Source organism: Acomys minous (genome assembly GCF_964271855.1).
Source record: "Acomys minous genome assembly, chromosome: 2".
Taxonomy (NCBI): Eukaryota; Metazoa; Chordata; class Mammalia; order Rodentia; family Muridae; genus Acomys; species Acomys minous.
This window is the reverse complement of record NC_140484.1, coordinates 55945554-55970384: the sequence shown is the minus strand read 5'-3', so window position 1 is coordinate 55970384 and position 24831 is coordinate 55945554. Positions and strand designations below refer to the sequence as shown.

At 50.9% G+C, this 24831-nt stretch overlaps 1 protein-coding gene across 2 annotated transcripts in view; it reads left to right on the top strand.

The window, feature by feature from the left end:
* KCNQ1 (potassium voltage-gated channel subfamily Q member 1) overlaps positions 1-24831 on the top strand; it is a 321454-nt gene that overhangs the window by 257092 nt on the left and 39531 nt on the right. For both annotated transcript variants that reach the window (XM_084770356.1, XM_084770357.1), the window contains one exon: positions 644-705. In XM_084770356.1, the coding sequence (XP_084626482.1) occupies positions 644-705 (62 nt within the window). The remainder of the gene's footprint in view (positions 1-643; positions 706-24831) is intronic.

The following is a 24831-nucleotide window of genomic DNA, read 5'->3' as shown; positions in this document are numbered from 1 at the left end:
ACCAAGGATACATTTTCCTGTGGAGCTGGGATGGAGCATGCGTGAGAGCAGTGGCTAGCCCAGACTTTCAGGGGCCATGATGGGGCCCTTCCTGGCTCAAGTGTTCAGGAGTGCACAATAGCATGGTGTGGGCTAGTTCTTGGTTTGGTGGGAATCCTCAGGTCCCCAGGACCAGGGGGCTAAGCCAGCCAGGGAAGAACAAAGCAAGACACATTCCTGGTAATAGTGCTAGCTGAGATTCAGACAGGACTGTGGGCCATAATCCAATGTTGGGGACCACTGAAGCAACAGACACCCTGGCCTGGTGATGGGTCCAAGCTCAGCAAGTATCACAAACCAATTGAGCCACTCCCTGGATAGAAAGCACACTGTCCCTCTCTCTTAGCAGACTCTCAGGGGTTCTGAAGCCAGACGGAGCAATGCTGGAGCCCAGACCCACTCTGTGACTGGAGCGTCTCCTCCTCCCTAGACCCCTGGTATTCTAGCCCCATGAGAATTTTAACGGATGTCTTGTAGTTTCAAGCCTTTGTCCCCCCCCCCCCCCAGCTACCAATTTCCCCTATCTCCTGCTCCCTAGGGTGCATCCAGACTCCCAAGCACACACCCACAGCCAATACCCCTGACTTTGTGTTTTACCTCATAGAAAAGAGCAAGGACCGTGGCAGCAACACCATCGGTGCCCGTCTGAACAGGGTGGAAGACAAGGTAGGCTCTTGCATCAACTCTGTCAGCTCTGATAGTTACCGTCCTCGGCCAGTGCAATATCCCAAGTGCCCCTACCTACTTCCACATGCATCAGATCTCTTACCTGGAGTTCTTGAGAAGCACTGTGCATGCTGGGTGGGCAGTACGCTTCACAGTCATGTGCTCAGAAAATCAGAAGCCTGCCTACCTGCTGGCTGCTTCTATGTGGTGCCCCAGGGCCTGTGGCCCTTCCTCTGCCCTGGGAAGGAAGGAGTGAGACCTTAAAACCAGACACACTGAAGCCTTAAGCATCACCTGGCTCTTTCCCTCCACTCTTTACTCTTAGAGCTAGCCTCCTAGCTGTGTCCTAGCCAAGAAGTGGCTGCAGCTCGGATTCACACCAGCCTCCCCACAGGACAGCCAGGTCTAGGGCCCTTGCTCTAGGTAGACCAAACCTTCAGAAGACTGAAAAATCTAGCTGGGGTTGATTCCTGGATGGGGTCAGCCTCTACTTATCCTGGACCTGACTTGTAGCAAAGGTCCTAGTCAAGAAAATGTGGTAGGCTCTGCTGGCTCTGGCTGGCCGGGCTGTATTAGCACCCACTACCATAGTTCCCTCGTAGGGTAGAATGCATACCCTGGGGTAGCTCCTTGTGCCCTAGCTGCCCACAGTCTCATGTTCCAGAATATCACAGCTGACGTTAGCTAGGCCATTAGGCTACTCCACTGCAGCCCAGGTTCTGTGCCCACCACCCTACCTTTCATAAGCCATTGGAGGCCCTGACTCACAGGGGAACCTTTCTTGGGCACAACTCTTTGAAGTCTCTGCAGTTTGAGGTGTGCTGTTATTTTGCCAGACAACTCGTCTGTATACACGGATTTTTATCTGAACATAACTAGGAGGCTAAAAATAGTGGAATTTCAGTTGAGTGGGGAGTGTGGTTGCTGCTGGGTTGCCCTAGCAACTCCTGGCTCTGGCTGTCTTCCAATGTGGGTTGCAACTGGACAGGTAGGCAAGGATAAACTGGCCCATATAGGATAAGCCAGCTTTCCTCCCTAAACTTATCCTAGGCATCAGGCTCTAAAGCCTCCCTACTCCTTGCTGGCACAAGTGTCCCCAGCCTGGGGCAGCCATGGAGCCAGTAAATGGAAGGTGTCTGATATGGGCCCCAGATATTCTCTGAGATGCTGGAGATGTCCAACACTGAGTCTCACTGTAGGGCCTGGCCTAACCTGTAGCCTCCCAGGTCTGAGCAGGGAAGAACTGTGGCCCTTGCCCAGAAGGCCACCAGCTAGAACAGAGATTACGCACAGCTGGCAGGATGGGAACGGTACTCAGAGGGCCCAATTCACACGGCCTAGGCTCAGCAGTGGCTTGGGAGCCCTGCTATTTGCCTATAGGACCAAGGAATACCCTTGGCTTTCCCCCCTTCTTTGCACATGGACCCATTGGACCAGTAACAGACCCCCTGATTTGAATCCCCTACTCAACCTCCTCAGACAGCCCCACATCTTTCCTAGTCAAGGCCACCTTTGCTGACCATTCCTACTGCAGACAAGAATCAAGGAGGGTCCCTTCCCCCGTGAGAGTACTGGCTCCAAGACAGTACCAACCAAATCCTAGGTGTGTGAACCTTCTTGCCCCAGAAATTTAAAGGCAGCTACTGTCTCCAGTCTCAGATAACTCCCCCACTACAAATTCCTGCCCCAATTTAGTTCTAACTGTTCCAGGTTCCTCCTTCTGCCCTTTACCTATAGGACAGCCCACCCCTCAAACCCAGACCCAAAACCCAGTGTCTCCAGTAAGCGACAGAAGGTGATAGGTAGTGTCTTTTAAAATCAGTGTCCCCTTTCTAGACTCAATATATGCTGCCTAGTAGCAATCTGGGGTTTAATAACCAGGTTACAACTCTATGTGACCAAGGTGGATCCTGTACTGGCCCAGTGGCTGGGGCAGGGACAGAGCTACGTGCCAGTGTTTCATCAGATCAGAACAAAGAGCTGGTTTTCCAGAGTCCATGGTCTCTGGGAACAAGGTTTAGCAACAAAGCTAGGCCGATCCTCAGAGCTCCTGGTGACCTTGGCCCTGTCTGGGCTCTGAGCCAGGTTTGCAAGGATGCTGGGATCCTGCAGCAAACACCTCATGGGCACCGCTCCTCATCTTCACCCCCTGCTTCAAGAATAAGATGGAGGAGTGAGTCCACACTGAACCAAGGCTCCTCCCAGGGCTCTCGCCTGGACCCCCACTGTACATCAAGAGTCTGTCAAAGATGCACTGACCTAAATGGCCCATGGCAGCCTGCCCAGTCCCTCCCCTGTCCAGGACCATTGCCCCCTGTGGGGACAGACCCTGGGAAAGAGCTTTGCTTGGCCCAGAGGGCACGATGGCATGGCTGGGGCCCCACGTAATCGCAGTTATCAACGTAACCATCGGGACCAGAAACAACCCAAGCGCAATCCTGCTGACCTTGGGAAGTAGAGGACAGGAAATCCCTGGGAGCCCAGCAGTCCCAGAGCAGAGCCAGTGCCAGCCAGCCTGGCTGAGCTCAGACAGAGCCCCTGGGCTCCCCTGCTGACAGTCCCTCCCTCCTAGCCATCTAGGCCAGCTGCGGGCTGGCCAAAGTCAAATGTCCAGTGTCCAGCAGCTTGCCTAGCTCAGTTTAGCCCCTCAGCTGTGAAGTGTGTCCCACCATAGGCCACCCACATCACAAGTGCTGAACCTCACTCACAAACAGCTGTACCCCACTGGAGGAGATGATCAGGCTAACAACCAAGGAAATTTGGGGTGTCTACTTGTCAGAGGTTTCCAGGGGGGGCCAGCTGGTTCCTAATTGGGAGTTTCTTTAGGTCCGGGCCAGGGACCCATACCAGGGAGACATACCCATAGGCTCCCTTTGTGCAGCCACTACTTTACTTTCAGGTTTTGCCCTATATCATGGATTCCTTTGTTATAGAAATCAGTCTCTTGTGGTCACACAGCTGGTGACACAAAGATCTGGTCCTCATGGTGGTCACAGATGTGTGTAAGATCACACTTTAGCAGTGTGATGGTCCTTTGGGAATGAAGCTACAATCAACTCTGAGAGCTAAGGCTGGGTAGGGGCGAGTGGCCTTGTCCAGTGGCTACAGCAGTCGGGACAAGTGGCAATTCAAGGTGGTACAAGCCACCTATAAACAGGAACCCCAGAGTTCTGGCCCCTGATGCGCCCCGCCCCTGCTCTGTTGCCTGGCCCTGCCTGGGCCCCCCTCCACTGGCTACCTTAGGGTCCCCTGGCTCTCTGAAAAGCCCACACTCACCTCTTCCCCATGGTGTTCTTAGCTACACTTGGACCTGGACCTGCCGCAGTAGTGTTTGTTTTACCAGCCAAGCTCACACTGTCATGCTGATATGCACAGCACAGTGGGGCCAAGATTCTGAGTTTCTTCTCTTCCTTCAGGAAACGTCTGTGGCTCAAAGCTGGACTCAGGGAAGCTCTGGTTTCCCCAACCCTGTTCTCAGGGCATCTGGGGGGTGGCAGGGAGGTGAGGAGAGGCCCTAGCACCCAGCACTCCTTCTTCCCAGCTCTGTCCCAGAAGCCAAGCTATGCATACTTAGTTCCAGCTTGAGGTTACCGCCTGCCCACCGCCTGCCTTCATTTCAGAATCCTCTTCTATCCGTGAGCTCTACAGGTTGGCCCCCGAGACAATCGTCATCCATCCCAGGCCAATTCCCAGGCAGCCTTGCTCTCCAGCCCAATATCTGCTAAGCCCAGGACTTCGTGTTCTCTACCTGGGGGATTAGTTATTTAGATATCACTGCAGACTTCCCTGCCTCATCTCTCACATCCCATATAAGTCTTAAATGCTGCCCAGATCCGCTTGATCCTGTTCTGCCATCTTTGTTGAGTTGTGGCGCCTCGCAGACTAAGTGGTGAAGCGTCCCCACCAGTCCTACATCCTGGGATGCTTTATGTGAGACTAGATGTTTGGTTTTTTGTTTTTGTTTTTGTTTTTGTTTTTGTTTTTGTTTTTCCCTCTCTCTCTCTCTCTCTCTCTCTCTCTCTCTCTCTCTCTCTCTCTCTCTTGAATGTTTGTTAGAACTTCAAGGCAAAACCATCCAGGCTGCTGTTCCTTTGTGAGAACATTTTTAACCACTGATTACAGAGATTTGGGGTTTATGGGGTGCTAGGACTCTTTATTTCTTCTTACGTCAGCTCTGATAAGCAGCAGAGCTGAGGAATTTGCATCCTTTCTCTTGGTTTTCAATCTTACTGGTGTTTACTTCATGTCTGTAGCATCTGCATTTTGTTCCCGCTCTCATTCCCAGCTCTGTGTATCAGTGCCTCCACTGTTTCCCACAGTGGCCAAGCCTGCCACGCATTCCCCAACTGTACTGATATTTTTTTCACCAAACTTTCAGCTTTGTTGACCTTCCTGCCTGTGGACTTTGCCTTGCTTTTTCACATCCATTTATCTCTTTCCTTCTAGTTGCTTGGCCTTAATATATTTTTCTTTGGCTCCCTTAAGCTAGATAATGATTAATTCTCCATATTTTCTAGATTTTTAAAGGCATGTGAGGCATGATAGCAATTCATAGCATTTACACTATAAGGTTTTTTTTCCCATAAATGTCGCTGAAAAGGCATACCCCACTTTTGCTGAGACAGTGTCTCACTATGTTGCTCAGTTTGATCTCAAACTCAAGACTGGTCCTGCCTTAGCTTCTTTGGTCACCGGGGTGACAGACCTACAGAGCTGCACCAAGCTCCCTGCATTTGATGAGCAGTGTTCTGCTTTCACTTTCATCTGCTTACGCTGTATTTTTCTAATCTCCATCATCTCTTGTTTATTCCAAGAGTTATGCCATGGCAGCCTAACTATGTGGTTTTCGTCATTGTTATTATTGTGGTAGAACTTTCTAGTAACATTGCTTCATTGTCAGAGAAAGTGGTCCTGGGATATCAACCCTTTGGAATGTTTTGAAGGATGTTTTATAGCAAACCACGTGCTCAGCCTTTGTAACGTGCCTTGAGTACTTGAAAGCATGTTCTGCAGTCACTGGACGCAGGGCTGTGTTTACAAGCAGTAGAACAAGCTTGCTCATTGTTTTGTTCAAATCATCTATATCCTCGTTGGAATCCCTTTATCTATTTGATCTATCATTTCTCAGAAATCATAGGGTAAATTTCTGTTTAACTTTCTAAGAAAACTGCTAAACTATTTTCTAAAGTTTTTTTTTTTAACTTGTTTTCCCATCAGCAGTGTGTAAATGGCCCACTTTCTCTCAGCCTTGCAACTAGGCGGTACGCTTGGTCTTTTCTATTTCAGCCCTGTTAGTGAGTATGTAATGGTATCTCATTGTGGCTTTGATTTGCATTTCCCTAATGACTAATGATGTTGAGCAACTTTTCATGTGCTTATTAGCCATTCATAGTCTTCTGTGGTGAAATGTTTATTCAACTCTCTTGCCCGTTTTCCAATTAGGTGCTCGGCTCTATTGTCAAGTGGCAGGAGTTTTTAATATGTTCTGGGTACAAGTCCTCCATCAGACATATGACTTGCAAATACTTTCTCCTAATCTCCGGCTGTCTTTTCATTTTCTGAATTGTCTTTTAAATCACAGAAGTTTTTAATTTTAATGAAGTCCAATTTGTCTTTTGTATGGTTCCTGCTTTTGATGTTCTTAGACTTCTTTGGCCTGTCTGAGGTCATGAACATTTTCTTCTTCTTTTTCTTTTTTCTTCTAGAAATTGTATAGAATGAGTTTTTGTATTTAGGTCTATATTTTGATGTAATTTGAGGATATGAACTGATAAAATCTTAAGTTTTTGTTTACTTAGTTTTGTGTGTATGTATGCTTGTGTGTGTGCAGATACATGTGTATACAGGTGTATGTATCTATGTAAAGAGGCCAGAGAAACAGCTCAACTGTTGTTTTTCAGCGACCATCCATTTTATTTTTTGAGAAAAGTTCTCACACTGACCTGCAGCTCACCAAGTGTGCTAGGCTGGCTGGTCAGGGAACTCTAGGGATCTGCTAGTCTCTTCTTTCCCAGCCCTAGGATTACATATATGTGACACCACGCCTGACTTTTTTTTTTAACGTGAGATCTGGGAACTAAACTCTGCCCCTCAAGCTTGCACAGCAATCACCTTAGCAACTGAGCTATCTTCCCAGCCTCTTAAAGGTAGATGGCCCAGAGGCCAACATGATGGCGCGTGCCTTTAATCCTAGCACTTGGGATGCAGAGGCAAGTTGATTGATGTTGATGAGTTTAAGGCCAGCCTGGTCTACATAGTGAGTTCTAGGTCAGTCAGGCCTACATAAGTGAGACCTTGTCTCAAAAACAAAAACAAACAAACAAACAAACAAACAAAGGCACATCCCAAGCTGACCTCTAACTTATGTCTAATGCTCTGCAATATTTGCCTACCAGCAGGTACCACACAAACAGCTGCTTTTTAACTTACAGATATTCAGTCGCTCAGTACCCTTAGTCAAAAAGACTTCTTATTTGATTAACCAGCAATGGACTCTTTCCCAGAAACCAATTACCCAAGCCAAGCATGGTGGTACATACACTTTTAATCCCTGTACTTGGGAAATGCATGCAGAAGGATTGGAGGTTTTTGGTTTGGTTTGGTTTGATTTGTTTGTTTTTGTTTTTGTTTGTTTGGGTTTTTTGTTTGTTTGTTTGTTTTTGATTTTTCAAGACAAGGTCTCTTTGTGTTAGCCTTGGCTGTCCTGGACTCGCTTTCTTGCTTTGTAGACCAAGCTAGCCTCGAACTCCCAGCAATCGGCCTGCCTCTGCCTCCTGAGTGCTGGGATTAAAGGCGTGCACCACCACACCCGGTTAAGGATTGGAGTTCTAAAACAGCTTCAACTACATATCAAGTTTGAAATCAGCCTGGGCTACCTCAAAAAAAAAATGATCATGAATATATGGGTTTCTTTATAGACCTTCAATTCTGTCCTCTTGGTCCACATGCTTGTCCCACACCCTCTTGATTATTGATTCTTTACAGTAAGTTTTGAAATCAAGTAGTGAAAAATCTTCTGGTTTTTTTCCTCCTTGCCTTGTCTGAGATCTAGACATTTTCATATGAATATTAGGATGATCTTGTAAATTTTTATTTATTTGTGTGTTTGTTTGTTTGTTTTTGTTTTTCAGGAAAGGGTTTCTCTATGTAGCCTTGTCCTTAACTAGCTTTGTAGACCAGACTGGCCTCGAACTCACAGAGATCCAGCTTCCTCTGCCTATCCAAGTGCTGGGACTACAGACAGCCTGGCTTTGTAAATTTTTATTTTTAAAAGAGAAAGGGGAAAAAGAAAAAAGAAAAAACAGGCAGGCAAGGTATCTGGCTTCTGGGATTTTTCTGTTGAATCTGCAAGATCATTTGAATAAATGGACATCGTAGGCCATGAACATGCTATCTCTCTCTTTGTGTGTGCGCTACTTTCATTTCTTGGGAGATGAGGTAATGACAGGATTTGGTTGGGGTTTGTTGTTGTTGTTTGTTTGTTCGTTTGTTTTTCCTGTAACCCAGGATGGGAACAAAAACTAGCAATACCATGAAATTCACAGTCCACCTGCCTCAGCCCTGAAAGTGCTAGAATTACAAATTTCTCTCAGTAGTTTTTTGTTGTTGTTGTTGTTTTGTAGTTTTTGATGTATAAATTTTAAATTTTGTGCTTGTTGTTGTTGTTGTTGTTGTCATCGTCGTTAAATTCACTTCTGTTTTAGTCACCTTGCAATCCCTAATGGGGTTGTTTTTCTTAACTTCATTTTGGTATTGTTACTTACTGGCTGATGTGGGAAACTGCAGCCTTGCTAGTCTTGATTTTAGTGTTTTGTTCTTGCTGTTGATTGTGTTAGATTTTCCACTGCTGCTAGGGATAACGAAGACAACCTCACTCCTTCCCTCTCCGTCCATAAGCCTTCCACTTCCTTCCTTCCCTCCTTCCTGCTCTCCCTGGCTTCCCGCCGCCGCCCACACGGGTACCTGGAGAATCTCCTGGGAGAAGGCCTCCAGTCCCCTGCAATTAAGAGTGATGATAACTTTGGAGATCTTCACCAACGCTTCCCGTCAGTTCGGGATATCTCCTTCCGCGCTGAATGCACTGAGAGCTGGCCAGGAGTAAACGTGCAGTTTTCCCAGCCGTCCTCTCTGACTCTGTCAAGATGACCGTGTGGTATTTAACCCCTTCTTCTATTAATACAGTATGATACAATAATTGATTTTGGGGGGTGCTAAACCAACCTCACATTCCTGGGATAAGCCCCACTTGATCATGGTGGATGAAGGGTTTTTTGTTTGGTTGGCTTGTTTGTTTGTTTGTTTGCTTGTTTTTCTGCAGGGCTCAGTTTGCTATATTGTGGCAAGAATATATATATATAATTTGTGAGAGGTGTAAAACGGAGGTTAACACAGAGTTCCCCTGAATAGTCTGTCCCAGGCTGGCCTGGAACTTGCTATGTAACCCAGGCTTCCCTCATATTCACTATGGTCCTCCTGGCTCTGCCCCCTAAGTACTGAGACCCCCAACACCACTATGCCTGGCTATTATCTGTAGTCATAAGAATATTGTCGTATGGTTTTCTTGTGCTTTTTAAATTTTTCCTGTGTGTGTGTGTGCACGTGCGCACATGTGTGGTGTTTCTGTCATGCATGTGTGGGTTTTTAAAAAATACAATCAGAACCTCTTTCTCACACACAGCGCCTTCACTGAGGTGCCTAATTACATCTCCCTCCCGCTGCTACACAAATGGGCACGCATCCAGCCTGGCCTTTCAGCCCTAGGCTCGAGGTTTTCCAGACCACTCAAATGATAAGAGTTTGAGCTCTAATCTGCGCTGTAGCTAGCCTAAGGATGTAACTTCCCAGGGCCAAATGATCCCTTTCCTCTCAACAGTTAACGCCATCTTGACATTCTTCTCAGGGAGTGGGTTAACTTTGTTGACTTTCCCACTGAGCTATTTGAAGGTCGGAGTTTGGTGCAGGGTTTGCCTTGAGACACTCAGCTTCTAACACCCAAAGTCACTAGCAAAATTGTAGAAAGTTAAGCATGGGTTCCTTTAGGAAACTTACCCCTGACTCCTTGGCCTCTGATCTCCCTACTGGTCAGCTCTTGGCTGCTAGACACAGATATGTAATTTTTCAATAGCTGCTCTAAAAAGTAATATGGTAGATTTAAAATCACAGTCATATATTTTCATTCAGGAGACCCCAAATACTATGATTTCAATATAATCAATACAGAGACTGTTAAAACAGCAGTCCCTCTTCCCTTATTCTGAGTCCTCAGAAGCCAGACAAATTTTGCACACGTGGCTCATCTCAATTTGAAAGCTAGATTTTCATGAGAGCTTCTGGGGTTGTATTAAGACTTCATAAAATTCACAGCTTGGAATGGAGATTTAGGGTGGCTGTCTTTGTTTTAAGACCTGGTCTTGCTCTGCAATCCAGGCTGGCCTAGAACACACTATGTAGCCCAGGCTAGCAGGGAACTTACTATGTAGCTAAGACTGGCTTTAAAAACACAGTGGTTTTCCTGCTTCAGCCACCCAGATACTTAAATTATGGGCATGAGACACCATACCCAGTCTAAAAAAAAAAAAGAGAGAGAAAGAGAGAGAGAGAGAGATTATTTAAATGTTCTTAAAGCTCAGTTAAGGGTCTATGTGTAATTAAATTTAAATTTATTAAAAATCAGATTGCTAAAACCCAGTTCTTCTGAAGCTAAGCTCGTGGATATGCTATTTCATATGGCTTACAGGGAGATGAGGGCAGCCATGACCAGACCAGAAGGTCTGTGAACACCATCAGGAGAGTGAGGAGGGGAAGATGGATAAGAGACAGCATCTTTGCCCCTGAACCCCCTACTCACCCAGGAAAGCATCCTGTAGGACCTCCTTGGGCTCCCTCTCCCAAGCCTCCTCCCCAGTCTATGGCCCACCCTCTCCAGAGGACCACAGCAAGCTGATTTGCCAGCTGCCATTAAGAGCCCAACTACCTGCATGGGCTAATTGCATCAGAAAATGGGGCAGCCTAGAACACACCACAGCCCTGACTCCCCCTACGGAGTCCCTTTGCCCACTGTCCCCCAGCCCCTCTCCATCACCCCTCCTTGCCTTGATGCTGGCCTACTCTTGAGTGACAGGGCCGTAAACAGGCAAAGGCATGGGGCTCCAGACGATCAAAGAACTCCCTTCAGAAGCCGGCATTCGTTTGCTATTCTGGGAACTGGTTATTTTAAGGTCCGTGTATTTTTTCTTTCCTGAGGAGCCGTCTTAGTGGATGGTGGAGTCCTGAGGTGCTGGTCCTTCAGTCAAACCACACAAGCCCTGTTTTGTCTAGGGTTTCAAAGATAAACCTATAATGAAAGCGCCATTTGACATAGCGCCCCACCACCCCTGGTCCTGGGGCGGGAGTGGGCAAGGCTGCTGGGGAGTCCCTGTGCCCAGCTAACACTCTCAGGGAGGCAACTCATGGAAAGAACTTGAAGTCACAGAGCAGGGCCAGGGGCGCCTCGGCCTGTGTCCTATAAGCCACTCCTTTTGTCATCAGGCTACCCTGCAAGGCTTGAGAAGGGCCGTTTGCAAAAGATCCCAGCAAGGTGATAGGGAAGTGCCAGCTGCTAACTTGTCCCAGAAGGAAGCCAACTGTGTAAGAAAAGAACCACTGCCACAAGGGTTAGCACAGTGTGAGGCAGAGGCCTCCTGTCCTCCACGGTGTAGCAGGTTCCCTTCAGTCACAGGCTCAGTAGAAAAGCCTAGGGAAGGCTGTGAGAACTGGACATCCACGTCCCGTTCGTAGGCTGAGGATAAGCACTGGATCTAGCAGAGGCTGGGGTGTACAAGGACACTGTTGACTGTTACGGTGCAACCTTGAGAATCTATGGGACAAAGAGTTGGTCACAGCGTATTCCTTCTCCTGGCACAGAGCGTTCTCCGGCCCTATGGCCAGTAGGACATAGTATGTGGCTCTTAGGGATGTTGCTATTAGCCTAGGCAGAGCGGGGGGAATAGCCAGAGGCCTGGAGCAGTCGACGGCTCTCACTTTGGCTCAAGCAGGGGATGTAGATGCCTAGCAGCCGCTGGGTACTTCTCCCTGGCCTGGCATAGCATGGCAAGGGAAGCTGTCTGACCCACAACATTGCCTCAGAAACGAGGTAGCTGCCATCCCCATCTGGTTTTCTTGCCCTGGTCCTCTAACCCTCTGACTGCAGCACTCTGCCATGGCTCCAGCACTAGCCCAGCCTAACACCTTGGGTGCTAGACACCCTCTGTCCCAGCTTTGCCCAAGGCCTAAAGACTAGCCCAGGCAATCATGGCCAACCTGAAAAATGACCTTATGCCCTGTCCATTAATGACAAGTCTCAGAGGCCAGTCCAACCTAGTCAGCCTCTGGGAGGGATCGGGAACCTTCTCTATCGTCCATATGACAAGGCTATCACCTGGACCTCAAAAACTGCAGGCAGGCTTGCAACATGAATGGCTATCTCTCTCTTAAACATATCCTCCACTGTCCTCACTGAGCCTGAGTTTTCGCCTTTCTCCAAGGCAGGGGGGACATGGTAGCAGTTACCATGAATTTGAAGAAATGAAGAGAAAACCATCTGTCATTCCTCCCCGCCAGAGTCTTCTTCTGTCTGGCCTCCTTTGTGGTCACTCACCTGTGGGGGAAACATGCCCGTTTGCCGTAGGCATAATCTTAGTGCTCATCTCAAGCCCCCATTGGACCCACCTAGGCCCTGAGCCCCATGCCAAGGGTCATCATAATTCCTTTACTCAGACTCTGCCCAGGTGTACCACATCTGTGCTATGTCCACTTGTGCACACAGGCACACCACAAACCCTGTGCCATCATCACTTGCCTTTTCCGCACAGGCCAGAACCCTGGCCTCCTTTAATCCTTTGGACCCAGTATCTAGGTCAGTGGCCATGAGATCTAGCAGATCCTGTGGGTGCCATGTGTCCAGCACTGATGGAGAAGCCCCAGCCAGGCCAGGGGACCACTCTATGCAAGGGCCTTGTGGCATGGGCAATATTGAATGAATGTTCTAAAACCAAGAGGCCCAAGGCACTGATCACAGAGCTCATAGTGTGGGTATGAGACTGTGGGAAACAACTGGCTCTGCTCCAACCTGCTATGTACCCCTGAGCAATCACCCCAAATCTGGGTCTCAGTTTCCCCTACTACAACATCGACCACTGCTTTTCAAGTCCCCAGCAGGCCCCATCCCAGAGTCATCCTTTCTCTTGGGATCTTTCTTTCCCTGTCTGTGTGGGAGGCACTCCCCCGCCCCACACCAGCTCTCCTGAGTGACTCTATTTATAGGCCTCAAATATTGGCTAGAGAGGAAATTTACATTTTTTGAAAATTTAACTCAAGCCCGTGTCAACTTCTGTGGGTGCGACTGCTTCTGAAAGGCAGGGAGCAGGGAAGGCAGCAGACAGAGGCACATGTGTCTCCCTGCAGCAGGCAAGAGCCCCAGGCCTCAGCAGGGCTGTTTGGTGATCTGTAATCAGTAGCTTTTATAAAAGGAGGCAGTGGGTACCATCCGCAGGGGATGGGGCGTGAGGGTTGTGTGAGCCTGTGTCCGTGTGGCCAGCCCAGCCTGGCCTCCTTGGCCAACCTCAGAAAAACATGTATTTTGGTCAAAATGAGCCTCTTTTTAAACTTGTCACCCTGTGGCCCAGGACCTAGCCTGCCCCAGCTCTGCATATTAAGCAGCAGTTTGGTCACCACCAAAAATAGATCTTCCAACCTGGAGCCATCTCTCCCTCCCTAGAAGAGGACCAGCCTAGAAAGGGGCAGCCAGCAGTGCCTGGCCCTGGCCTTGGCCCTCGTAGCTCCGGAAACCATGGCTGGAGAAGGCAGGCAGTGGGCAGGATGAAGATAGCAGGCATGAGGCACAGCATACTTAGGGCACCCCCTCTTGATGCACAGAGACCATTGGTACCACCTGGCATGGCAAGTGACAGCCAAAGGCAGGCCTAGATGGAGTCACAGTGGGTCTATCTTGATAGGGAAAGCCCCCAAAGCCCCAGTGCAGCATGTGGCCCACATAACCCCTATGGAATGGCAGGTGAATCCAGCAGGTCCCTGCCGGCGAAACCCCGCTAACACAGCAAGCACCCATGCTCACCCACCCAAGGCCTGGGCTGCAGGTGGGGCTTCACCCGGCCTGGAGGGCCTCGTCCACAAAATGGCTGACTCTGCCTTTTGGCTGGAGCCACTAGCTAGCACGGGGGGAACCGCCGCGTGCGTACCCGAGCGCATGGAGGCCTGTTTGCTTTTGCTGAGGGAACAGCCTTTCCTTGCCTGGGTTCCAAGGGCTCCAGAAGCAGATGGAAATTTTTGTGGATTAAATGCCGGGCTGAGGCACGCTGGGCTGTTTGGGTTGGCAGCGGGCTGCCTCCCCGCCCCGCTCCTCATCCTGCTCCCCGCCCTCGGCACATCCATTCATGTCTCTGCTCCTGGGTCTCCCTCCTCCCCTGTTCTACATCCCTTCCCTCTCCTGTGGCCTCGAGGGATAATTGTGCTGGCCTAGAACAGGCAAGGCAAGGCCCTCCCCAGCAGCTCCTTAAGGGACGCTAAGCTTAGGAGGATCTTGACCTCCAGCTCTTCATCCTTGAAATAGCAGCCCGCGTTTGAGTCAGGTGAGCAGTGTGTGTCTGTGGTCCAGGATCCAGAAAGCATCAGTACGTGAGGCAGCCCCACTTGGCTACTGTGCTCCTAAGGAAACAAAAGGGCCAGGCTGGTATGGGCGATGCCAGACCTTCATCTCTCCTGCTCAGAAGCTTCTTCCATGCAGATCTGGACTTTTACAAAGGGGTTTAGAGGGTGGGCAGGTCTGTCAGGGATGTCTAAGGGGCCAGAGAGCAAGAGGTATGGCTATCCTACAAAGAGGGCTCTGGGGAAGAAAGGTACAGACCCTGCCTGCCATGTTGCATGCCAACAAAAGGTAGGTTAAGAGGAGCAGGAAGCAGAACAAACAGTGTGGGTGGCAGTGTAACCTGCATCCTTTGAAGGTTTCTCTCTGAGGAGGCTGGGAGACCGGGCCTGGAGAGCAGCACCTCAATTCCATGCTCTGCAGGCCCATTTTGACAGGTTACTATGAGCTGCAGAGGGTAAGGCCCATGTGTATCCTCCCTACCCCTGCCCCCCACCACCACCACCACCACCCCCGCCACCCCACCTCTGCCCACCACCTCACTCCACAGCCAAGAACACAGGTTGGTTAGTGTGCACAGCGCCCCCTCTGTTCCCAGGCAGCCAGGAGCCGCAAATAAGGTTTAGAGCATAAAGAGACATCTGTGTGGGCAGCGAGGTGGCCAGCTGCCTGCTGCCTGCTGCCCGCACAGAGATGCTATATCCAGCCTGGTGGACGCCCCATCGGACCACCAGCACCCACCCCCAAGGGGTGGGACTTCTGAGGAAGGTGTGAGGTCCTGGCCTAGGGCCTAGATAGCCTATGTCACCTGGTCACTCTTGGCTGGTTGTGTGGGAGTTGTGAGGGGCCCATGGCTATGGCTGGGGTTCAGCCTACAGGCACCATGCAGGGCATGTCTAGGTATGCCCAGAAAGCCCGCAAACTTGGTTTACAAGTCTGTGACATCCCCTCTGGCTACGATGGGCCACTTCTAACAACCAGAATGGACATGTACTGTCAGGTCATGTGGGGGTACCTCCCCAGAGCCCACAGAACCCTCTAAAATGCAGCCCTTCCAACCAAGGCAGAGGGGCAAAAGCCCCAGGGAAGCATACAGGAGGACCTCTGAGCATCGCATGAGCTCATTCAGTTGGCCCGTCATCTCATGCCCACTGATACCAGCCCCATATCCTGTGCCGCCCCTTAGAGTAAGGTGAGCTGGCTCTTGTCCTTGGAACACACAGTCCACTGGCAAAGAAAAGGGCACCCATAATGACCTGTAATTACATATTTCCCATGGTGAAGAGGAGAAAGTAGCAGGAGCAGGGTTTTCCTGGTCAGGAAGTCAGGAGCCAGAAGCCAAAAGGAGAGGTCCATGTGAAAAGCCAGACAGGGCAGGGAGGGATGCTCAGCCTGTACAAAGGCCCCAGGGCATAAAAGCAGTGGTCCTCTAAGTTGAAGAATACAGCAAGATGGAGAGTGGCCAGCCAGGCCCAAGGGCTGACTTCTATGAGAGGACCAAGGAAGGGAGGGAGGCAACCCCAGAGAGCTGTGAAGGGCTGCAATTGGATTAGGTGAGCCTTAGCTCCATGGATCAGTCGTCCCACAGACTGCTGGCCCCTGGATAGGCAGATGGAGGGCAGAGAGAATCAAGAGTTTCAAACCTCTGATACAGGCAGCTGGACCTCCCGTGTCTGGAGCTTACCTGGAAAGGAATGAAGGAAGCCGCTGCAAAGTGGAGAGGCAAGAAGGGCCCAAAGTTGTAGCCAAGGCCTAAGAGACAGGCTTCACCTGCTCCCCAGAGGGGCAGAAGAGTAGAAGTGTGAGGTTGGCCCTGCTGCCTCAGGCCAGTGCTCCTGTCTGTGGGGAACAAACTCCAAGCATCAGGCTTCCTAGGCAGAAGGCCTTGGGCCTCACTGTTCCCAGGAGGATGACAGGAGAAGGAAGGAGGCAGGCTTAGCTCCCAGCAGTGGCTAGACCATAGAAGGAAGGCCAGGTGACCAGTGGCCTCCACAACTCTTTACACCCCCTTCCCCAATCCCACTCTTTGTGGTGGGTGAGGGGGAGTCAGGAATGTGTATGGGATACGTATAAGGCAAGCCCCCAGGGCCTCTGATCCAAGGCCAGCGGGGAGAAGGTTTGCCCTCCCCTTGTACACATAACCTTCCATACAGCCACTGACCCCACGTGCCCACAATCAGTACACACACACTTCCCATGCCTGTGGGAGAGAAAGGTGTGACCCAAATCCCGTGCCGAGTCAGAATCCTCTGCCATAATGATAGATGATTGCCTATGTAGTCCTTTTTCTCCCCTCTGCCTTGGTTTCCCTGACTTTCCTCCTTGCTCCTTGTAGATGGTGAGGATGAAAGAAGTGTGCTGCCTACAGCTGGTGCATGATGGCTAGGTTCCCAGAATGGGTGTTCCCGTGGTCTTCCTGACAAGGCCTCAGGGTGGGCCGCTTTATCCGCCTTACTCAGTGTTTCCTCTTTGTTTATCTTGTCTTGACAATGTGACAACGTTCCCAGCAGAAGCAGCTTAAGGGACTAGTTTATTTTGGCTCACAGTTTGGAGAGACACAGTCTCCCATGGCAGCAGGAGCGTGAGGCGGCTGGTCACACCGCATCCACAGTTAGCGCACAGAGAGAGATGAACACTGGCGCTCAGCTCACTTTCTCATTTTTTATTCAGCCCAGAACCCCAGCCCATGGGCCAGTGCTGTCCTCAGTCAGGGTGAGTCTCTGAGAAACATTCTGGGGACACTGTCAGAGATACACTCAGAGACATGTCTCTAACCCCATCCGATTGACAGTCAGAACTAACTATCACACACTACTTTCCCCCTCTCAAGTTGGAATCTTGTTCCTGAGTCAGCCTGGGCACTGTAACTAGCTGTTCTCCATTTGCAGAGAAAGCCCAAAAGTTAACAGTGGCTCGTAGGCGCCTGCGAGCACCTGTTCTGCAGTTTCACCTGGCTCCCCGCCTGATGAGGAGAAAAACCAGACATACCATTCCCTACCCTCCACCCATCGGGCCTCACCAGAGTTTAATAATGGTCTCCAGAATTCGCTTCCTTGCCCCTAATTCTGCAGGCTTGAGGTATTTCAGTTGTCACAGTGACCTTACCACCCCAGCTGTAGAGCCCACTTAGTACCCACTGCGGCGCGATAGGAGACAATGTTTCTCTGCTATATAGCAGTGATACACCCATCTTTTGGCAGTCAATGAGGAAGCTCCTAAGCCTCTAGTGCTGGCTTCTGTCGAGTTCCCTTCCCCAGTAATGGGGTGGACAGAGAAGAGAGGCTAGATAGAGGTCCAGGGCAGTGAGCCTCTGCTGTCTTTGGTCGTGGGGCTATGATCACCCATCCAATTCTTCTGCGATGTTCTGAGCACCTTGGTTTGTACTGTTCCTCATGCCAGGAAGTGACTCCCAGGAAGCCATGGCTTTCTGGCTCAGCATGGTCTTTTGTACCGTGCAATGAAATACAAGCACAGATGCTAAGATACAGGGGACAGCTCAGGTACTATCTAAAGTCATTCTATCGCCACGGAAGACCAGCGACAACCATAGTGGCCAACGCCTGGGAGAGACTTTTCTGATGACAGATAGCCAGGCCTAGGCTAAGGTGGCTCCTAGGTCCCTATTGCTTCTCAAAGGCTTGATAGAACCGAGGCCCGCTACTAGCCCTGAGCTTAAAGGGTAAGATGGTGGGGACACATCCTCCCACTCCCTCCCATCCTCTCCCAGGCTCTCCCAGCTCCTCTGCTTCTCCGGCTTTGGAACTAGAACCTGGCAAAGCCAAAGCCAAACCTCTTGACTTGCTCATTAATGTATGTACACACAAAGGGCAATGTGTCCACTCAGCCTAGTCTGTTGACCCCTGTGCCAGCCCCTCAGGACACATGCTCCCCACCTCAAAGATGGACCCTGCAATAATATCCCACAGAAACACGAGCTGGTAAGCTGGGGAGGTGCCACGGGCTTCGCAGGAAGAGCAAGACTGTGGGCCCTTCTTCCTAGAGTGGCTGCTGAGGTCCTTCCTTGCCCCCACATGAGCCCCCCATTGCTGTGCGTGCAGCCACCTGACAGATGTGGCGGTGACAAAACGATGAGGCCGGGGAAACGTTGGCCCTTCGGTGCTGATGAAGGGCAGCCTTTATCCCGGCCGTAAATGGTTTCTGTGTGGAGTGGAACTGTGCCTGTCCCAGGCCTAACCCCTCAAGGGCCGGAGAGGCGAAATTGGATCCGTGGGGAGAGATTTTACAGCATAGGGGCTGGTGGCAAGTGGTGGCAGACCGTCCCCACGGGGCCACAATGGGGCATTGTTCCCAGCCTCACCTGGGCTGTCTCCAGCATCCCAGGATTTATGAGGTTCAGCCGCAGCCTCAGGCCGGCTGCTCTGGGCCCCGACTTGGGGGTGGGGGTGCGGCAGTGAGGAAGAGGACAGTGCCCATCCCCCACCCCCCTAGTGACAGCCAGCCAGGGACAGGCCATAACGTGTCTGCAGACCACAGCGAGCCACTCCATGAATGGGCCCTCTTTCTACCGTAGCCCCACAGTGCCCAGGAGGGCTGGGAGGCAGAAGGCTGAGCCAGTTCCTGCAGCCCACCTTTTCAAGACGCCTGCCTTACAGAGGTCTGGGCCAGGCCACCTCCTGCCTCTTAGACCCCTTGGGATTTCACTGGCACCCACGTCCACACAAGTAGAACCTCTCCCAGGCTGCCCACCCTAAGGAGTCTGTAGGTCCTCCTGTAAGCATCTTTCCACACCGCCCCTTGTCTGCTCTCTGTCTTTATGAAGGGGTATGTATGGCATTTGTCCTTGGTAGCCTGGCCCAGCTCCTTTTTCCACCAAACTTCCCTGATATTTTCTATGAGCAGCTCCCTTTGTCCCTGCAGAAATTTCTTACGCCCTCTCACCTTTGCTCATACTGCACCGTCCTGCCCTCAGGCCTCCTTCACCTAGTCTTCAGCTCCCAGCCCTAGGAATCCATCCTGAGAGGACAGCTGGTCCCTCTGACATAGGAAAGACCTCTCTTCTTAGGCATCCTGTGGACACCTCCCAGTCACCCTGGGCTGTCTGGGCTGCTGGGGGATCATGGACGGCCTACAGAGTACTTTAGGGGACAAACAAAACCCTCACCAGCCATCTCAGTCCTTTTGCCCCACAGCCCTGGAATAGCACTAGATCTGAGTAAGGAAAGCAACCTCTTTTCTCCCTCAGTGTCCACCCCCCCACCCCGCCCCCCTTCCCCCCCAACCCCGCTGCAGTCCCCAGCCTTGGCCAGTATGTAGGATGAGCAGAGGGCTGGGCCACCATGCCTGGCTTCCCTGCTACCCTGGCCTTCTTAGATCCCCTTTTTGTCTCTCAGTAGCAGGAAAGAGGGTTGAGGAGGGGGTCCATCCCCTCTGCCTGTCATCCAGCTCATGCCCCACAACCCAACCTGGGACCACCCCGTGGAAATCACCTCCAGTCTGAAAGCCATCCCCCCCACTCCCCCCCCCCCCCCCCCGCCAAAATCTTCCTCAGGGTACCTGGCTTATCTGTAAGAGTTCCCTCACTAGGGTCACCCTAAATATAGCCACACAGAGGTTTGCGGTGACCATGAACCTTTTTAGACCAATTCATTGGTAAGGCAAAATTATGCTGAGTTCTCTGAAAGGGAAAAAGAAAAAAAAAAAGTGGCCACTCTATTTCCTCATTAACATAATTGCAAACAGAACGGATCTTTCTTGATTTCATGTAAACAACAGATTGAAATGGTTTATGATCCTTGCAGGTACTGAATTAAGTTCTTACTTACGGTCTGGAAATTAATTACCCTTGCAGCGAGATAAATGTGAAAACTGTGTATTTTTGACAAGAAAATGAAGCAGCTATTGGCGAAAATGTAACTTAATCGTTGCAGAGAAAATTGTTTGTAAATTGGCCGCGTTGTTTGAACTCTCGCCTCAGTGCTGTGGGCAGGGTTGATTTGTGTGTGCCCGTTTGCCTAATTTGGGACGGAGGAAGGGGTCGGAGAGGCCAGAAACAAGGCAGAAAAGAAAGGGGTGGTGAGAGAAGGTACCATGTGCAGAAGGTGTGAGGGGCGGCAGGCTGGGTATAGGTGACCAGACAGTGAGTAGCTGGCAGATGACAACTTAACACCTGCAGAGGAGGACACAGCAGGATCCCAGGATGAGGGAGAGCAGAACAAAAGGCCCTGCGACAGGAAGGACACAAAGAAAGCCAGTACTTCTGCATCCAAATGAGGGACCTTGCTCTTGACAACGGCAGTGCTGCTCTGTGCTGAGGCCCGTCCAGGCTGGGCCCAGAGGTGTCCCTGTCACCGTAATTCCAATACTCTTTAGAATGGGATGGCATGTGTTACATTTACACATCTAAAGGCATTGTGTGATTTTTTTTGGTGGGGGGAGGGGCATCCTTGCACATCAAGGGTGGTATGTGTTTACACGTATGAGTATGTGGCATGTCTGTATGTGTAATGCGCTTACACATGTGAGGGTGGTCGGTATTTGTATCACGTTAAGTATGTGTCTGGTAAACTAGCATGTGCGAGGGTGTTGGGTGTTTCTGTACGTGAGTATTGTGTGGTATGTTTGTGTGTGAGAACCAACTGAGGAAGAGCTGGTGGTGTGCTGGGTACAGATGTTCCAAGTAAAGCATGCTCCCTCCCCCGCCCCCCTGCCCCCCCCCCCCGCCCTCATTGTCCCCTATGATCCCCACCTACCTCACGGTCTTCTCAAGGGTAGAAAGTCAAAGCTGGAGTCAGATGCCTCATTTATTGATGCCAAGCAGAAGTGAGTCCCTGTCTGGGAGCAGTGCTCAGGCCAGGGGCAGCGGCCATGAGGAATGCATTTCCTGTGTCTTTGTTCTGTATTTCAAGGGTTCCACACGTGGTCATAAAGTTCTTGTGTCCATCTGTGTGACCCTGTTTTGAAGGGCCCAGATAGGTTAGGTCAGATATCCAAGAGTGGCCTAACTCGGGAGCCAGCCGAGCCATCCTACCCAAGGATGGGATCTCCAGGGACTCCATCCAGGCGACACTACCCACCTGCCCACCTGACCTAGGACTCTGTTATGTTGAGACCATAGGCTCTCGGCTAGCTCTCCAGCAGCCTTCTACCTTGGCTGTCTATCTAGAGCAAGCGCTAGGATTCCTTCTCTTTCTTTGAGAAAGAATCTGGCATCTTTTCTAGGGAAGCGACGGTACCCAGTGAGGCGTCACAGAAGGACACAGGGTTCCCAGTGAATGGTTTACTCTTCACGTCGCTGTGACAAAATACCTTATAACAGCTGAATGTAAGGGAAGCTCTTACTTTTGGCCAGGGTTTAAAGAGGAGTACGGTAAGCCCATTATGACAGGAGGGCATGATGGCAGGAACGTGAGGCAGCTGTTCACAGTGCATCCCAAGTGAGGAATCAGGGAGAGAGAAACACTGGTGCTCACCTCACTTTTTCCTTTTTTATTCAATCTGGACCCCAGCCCCATGGGACGGTGCCAGCCACATTTAGGGGTGATCTTTCCCTCACTGGAATGTCCTCCTAGTCATGTCTTGAAGTGTGTCTCCTAGGTCATCCAAACCTAGCCAAGTCAGCAACAAAGATGAACCATCATACTCAATACCTGAGGACATGGCTTAACCTCAGCAGGAGCCAGTGCCTCCAGAACAGGATCTGCAGTCTTCCACCAGGCACCCAAGAGAGACCAGGACCCATGATCTCAATCTATGATGTGTGAGGACTGCCTAGGGATGGGGACAGCTATTGCCCTTGACCTTCCTTTCTGGTTCTGTCCCAAGCCCCTACCCACCTGGGAGTCATTCTGCCACTGACTGTCCATGGATTCCAGGCAGCTCAGCATCCTGGAAGGCTCTGTTTCCTAACTATGAATGATAGAATCCTTCATCAGGAAGGGAAGCGGGGCTCCAAAGTGCCTTTGCTATGATATGAAGAGGGATTTCATGTCTCTACCATCTTTGCTGCACAGGAAGTTCAGCTGAGAGACGTTCTCCTCCGCCTGAGCCTCATGAACCATTCTGAGCTTCAGAGTGTACTAGGTATTAGAGGATATAGCCAGCAGGAGAGTGAGCCAGACCCCTCGCTTCAGGCCTAGCCTTGTCCTTCTCCCTGTCCTCAGCCAGCAGGACCTTGCAGATCATGTCACCATCAAGGTCATCCCAAGGGGGCTGAAGTAGCATTTGCTAGGAACCTGGACCTAGAGGATGACACAGTCAAGTGGGAAAGGTACCTTTATGGGCCACCTCATGTCTGTGTTAACCCCACAGACAACCTGCCACAATGCCCCCAGAGTCTTCAAGACGTTGGTAAGCAACAAGGCAATGTGGTGACAAACACCAAAAAAATGCATATTCCCTGGCCACCCCTCGGGCTGCTGTTGGGATCACCGAGAAGGCCTGACTTCTGTGTCACCCCATGTCAAAAACTCTCAGACCAGGTTCAAGAGGTCAGCATGTAGAGGTTATCACCATCTGCCCAGAACATGGACTAGAGAGGCCAACTAGCCACTGCTGACTTTCAACCATCACATAGTGTCCCAGGACAAGAAGGCTGGGTCCACATCCCTCCCTCGGCATACTGTGACATAGCCTGCACAGGCCAGACTGACCATGTAAGGCCCTTCAGGACAAACCAATAAGATAGGCACATTATCCTCTGGACTCCTCAAGGCCGAGCCCCATCCTTAGCTTCCAGTTCTCGCCCAATGGCACCTTAATCAAAAAGTAGGTGGACAACAGGGTTCCTGGCCCAATTGTACCAATAGTCATGAGGGGTGGCTAGCTGCTCCTCAGTGTGGCCTCCACCTGTGGAAAGCAACTCTGCCAGCCAGCTACATTCCCCCATGGGTGGGTCACACCCAGCAGACCAGCCTTGGCCAGAGTACCATCCCATAACTATGCCCAGTCAAGAAACAGAATTCTCAAATGAGTGAGGGTTTCCTGAAGTGCCAAGGCAGCATGGGAAGGAACAGAATATCCTGGGCAGGACTTCTCTGGCTGAGGGTGAGACAGGAATTGGAAGCCTTAAAGGTGGGAAGGGGATGAGATGTGATGATGTCTCTAGTATAAATAAAACGAGGTTCCCTCTGTGCTTTAGTGTCCTGCAGACACCAGAGAACATATCTATATCTCTAGGGTTTGAGGGGTAGACATATAAAGCCATGGTGCCCCACCTTGCTTTTACAAGCTCTGGCAAGCTGTGGGGACATGGGACTTAACAGATGCCCGCCAGGCCTCAGGGACACAGGATTAGGCCTGTGCCCCTCTACCAACCCCCTTCCTGCTGCCTGCCCCAGCCTGCCCGCCCAAGCCTGCCCCCTGAGTGCCCGGAGCTACTGCTTGCCCAGACTTGCCCACAGACTCCTGGGGCCCTCTTCCTTCCCAGCATACCCTGCTCCTCTCCCAGCCTCTCTCCTCCCCACTCACCTCCCATTCAGTCCCAGAAGCTCCCACCTGCTCCCTCTGAGAATCTCAAGGTCAGCTCTCAGATAAGTTGTTGAATTCAGAGCCCTACTGCAGCCATTGGCTATGGTACCTTGGATCACCTACTCCCATTGGTACTACTCAACCCTGCCCACAGTCTCAAGGGAAGGGAAGGGCTTTGAAGGGCCAAGACCAAGAGGAATGATGAACTCCTCAAAGCAGGGGCATGTGTGCCCCGAACGGAGAAAGCACCTGAATCCATTCGGCGTAAATAGAAGCACCATGGATGTCATTCGTTCTCTATGGTAGCTGCTGGATGATCAGTAGATACACTAGACAAAGGCGTTTACAGGGACAAGAGTAACAATCACTCAGGAGAGGCAAATGCTAGCTTTCTGTCAGCCATGCAAATGCCCTGAGCATGTTGGCAGGCACAGATGCCCAAGAATTTCACATTCTGGATCACCACCTGCAACATTATTTTACAAAAGGGAAACTGAGGCACAAGTCATTTCCTACCTGTGGCCTTGTCACCTGCAGACGCTGCTCCATGCTGGAGGTGGGGCTTTGCCTTTGCTTTCTTCCTAGACAGTCAGTGTTGTTCGGACCACAGTGGTTTGCATCTCCCATGTCAGGTGTGTTATGACATGTGGCACCAGGCGACCCTGGAGACAAATCCCCACTGTGTGACTGTGGCTAGAGTCTCAGTCTCCTCAGACATAAGAAGGAACCCAGAGTAGCATCCATGTCCTACTGGTGGTGGCAGATGACTGGTGCAAGGTGAACAGTTCCCACAGACCTTGGGCTCCTAGGGTCACAGGCGGCTGCTGGTACTTTGGCACTGACTGGAGCAGCCCACCCCCCACCCCCTGCCTCATTGCTATTCTTCCTAACTGCTTTCATCATTCTGTTGTCTCAGGAGTCAGCCCAGAGGCCATGGGCGGTTATGTGGATGCAGCCATGATAAGTATGCGGCTCTGCTCTGGCCTGCGGCTTCCCACCTTCATCTCACCTAGAAGCATTTCTAGAACTGTCCCCCAGTTTGGGCGAGGGCAGCAGGCATG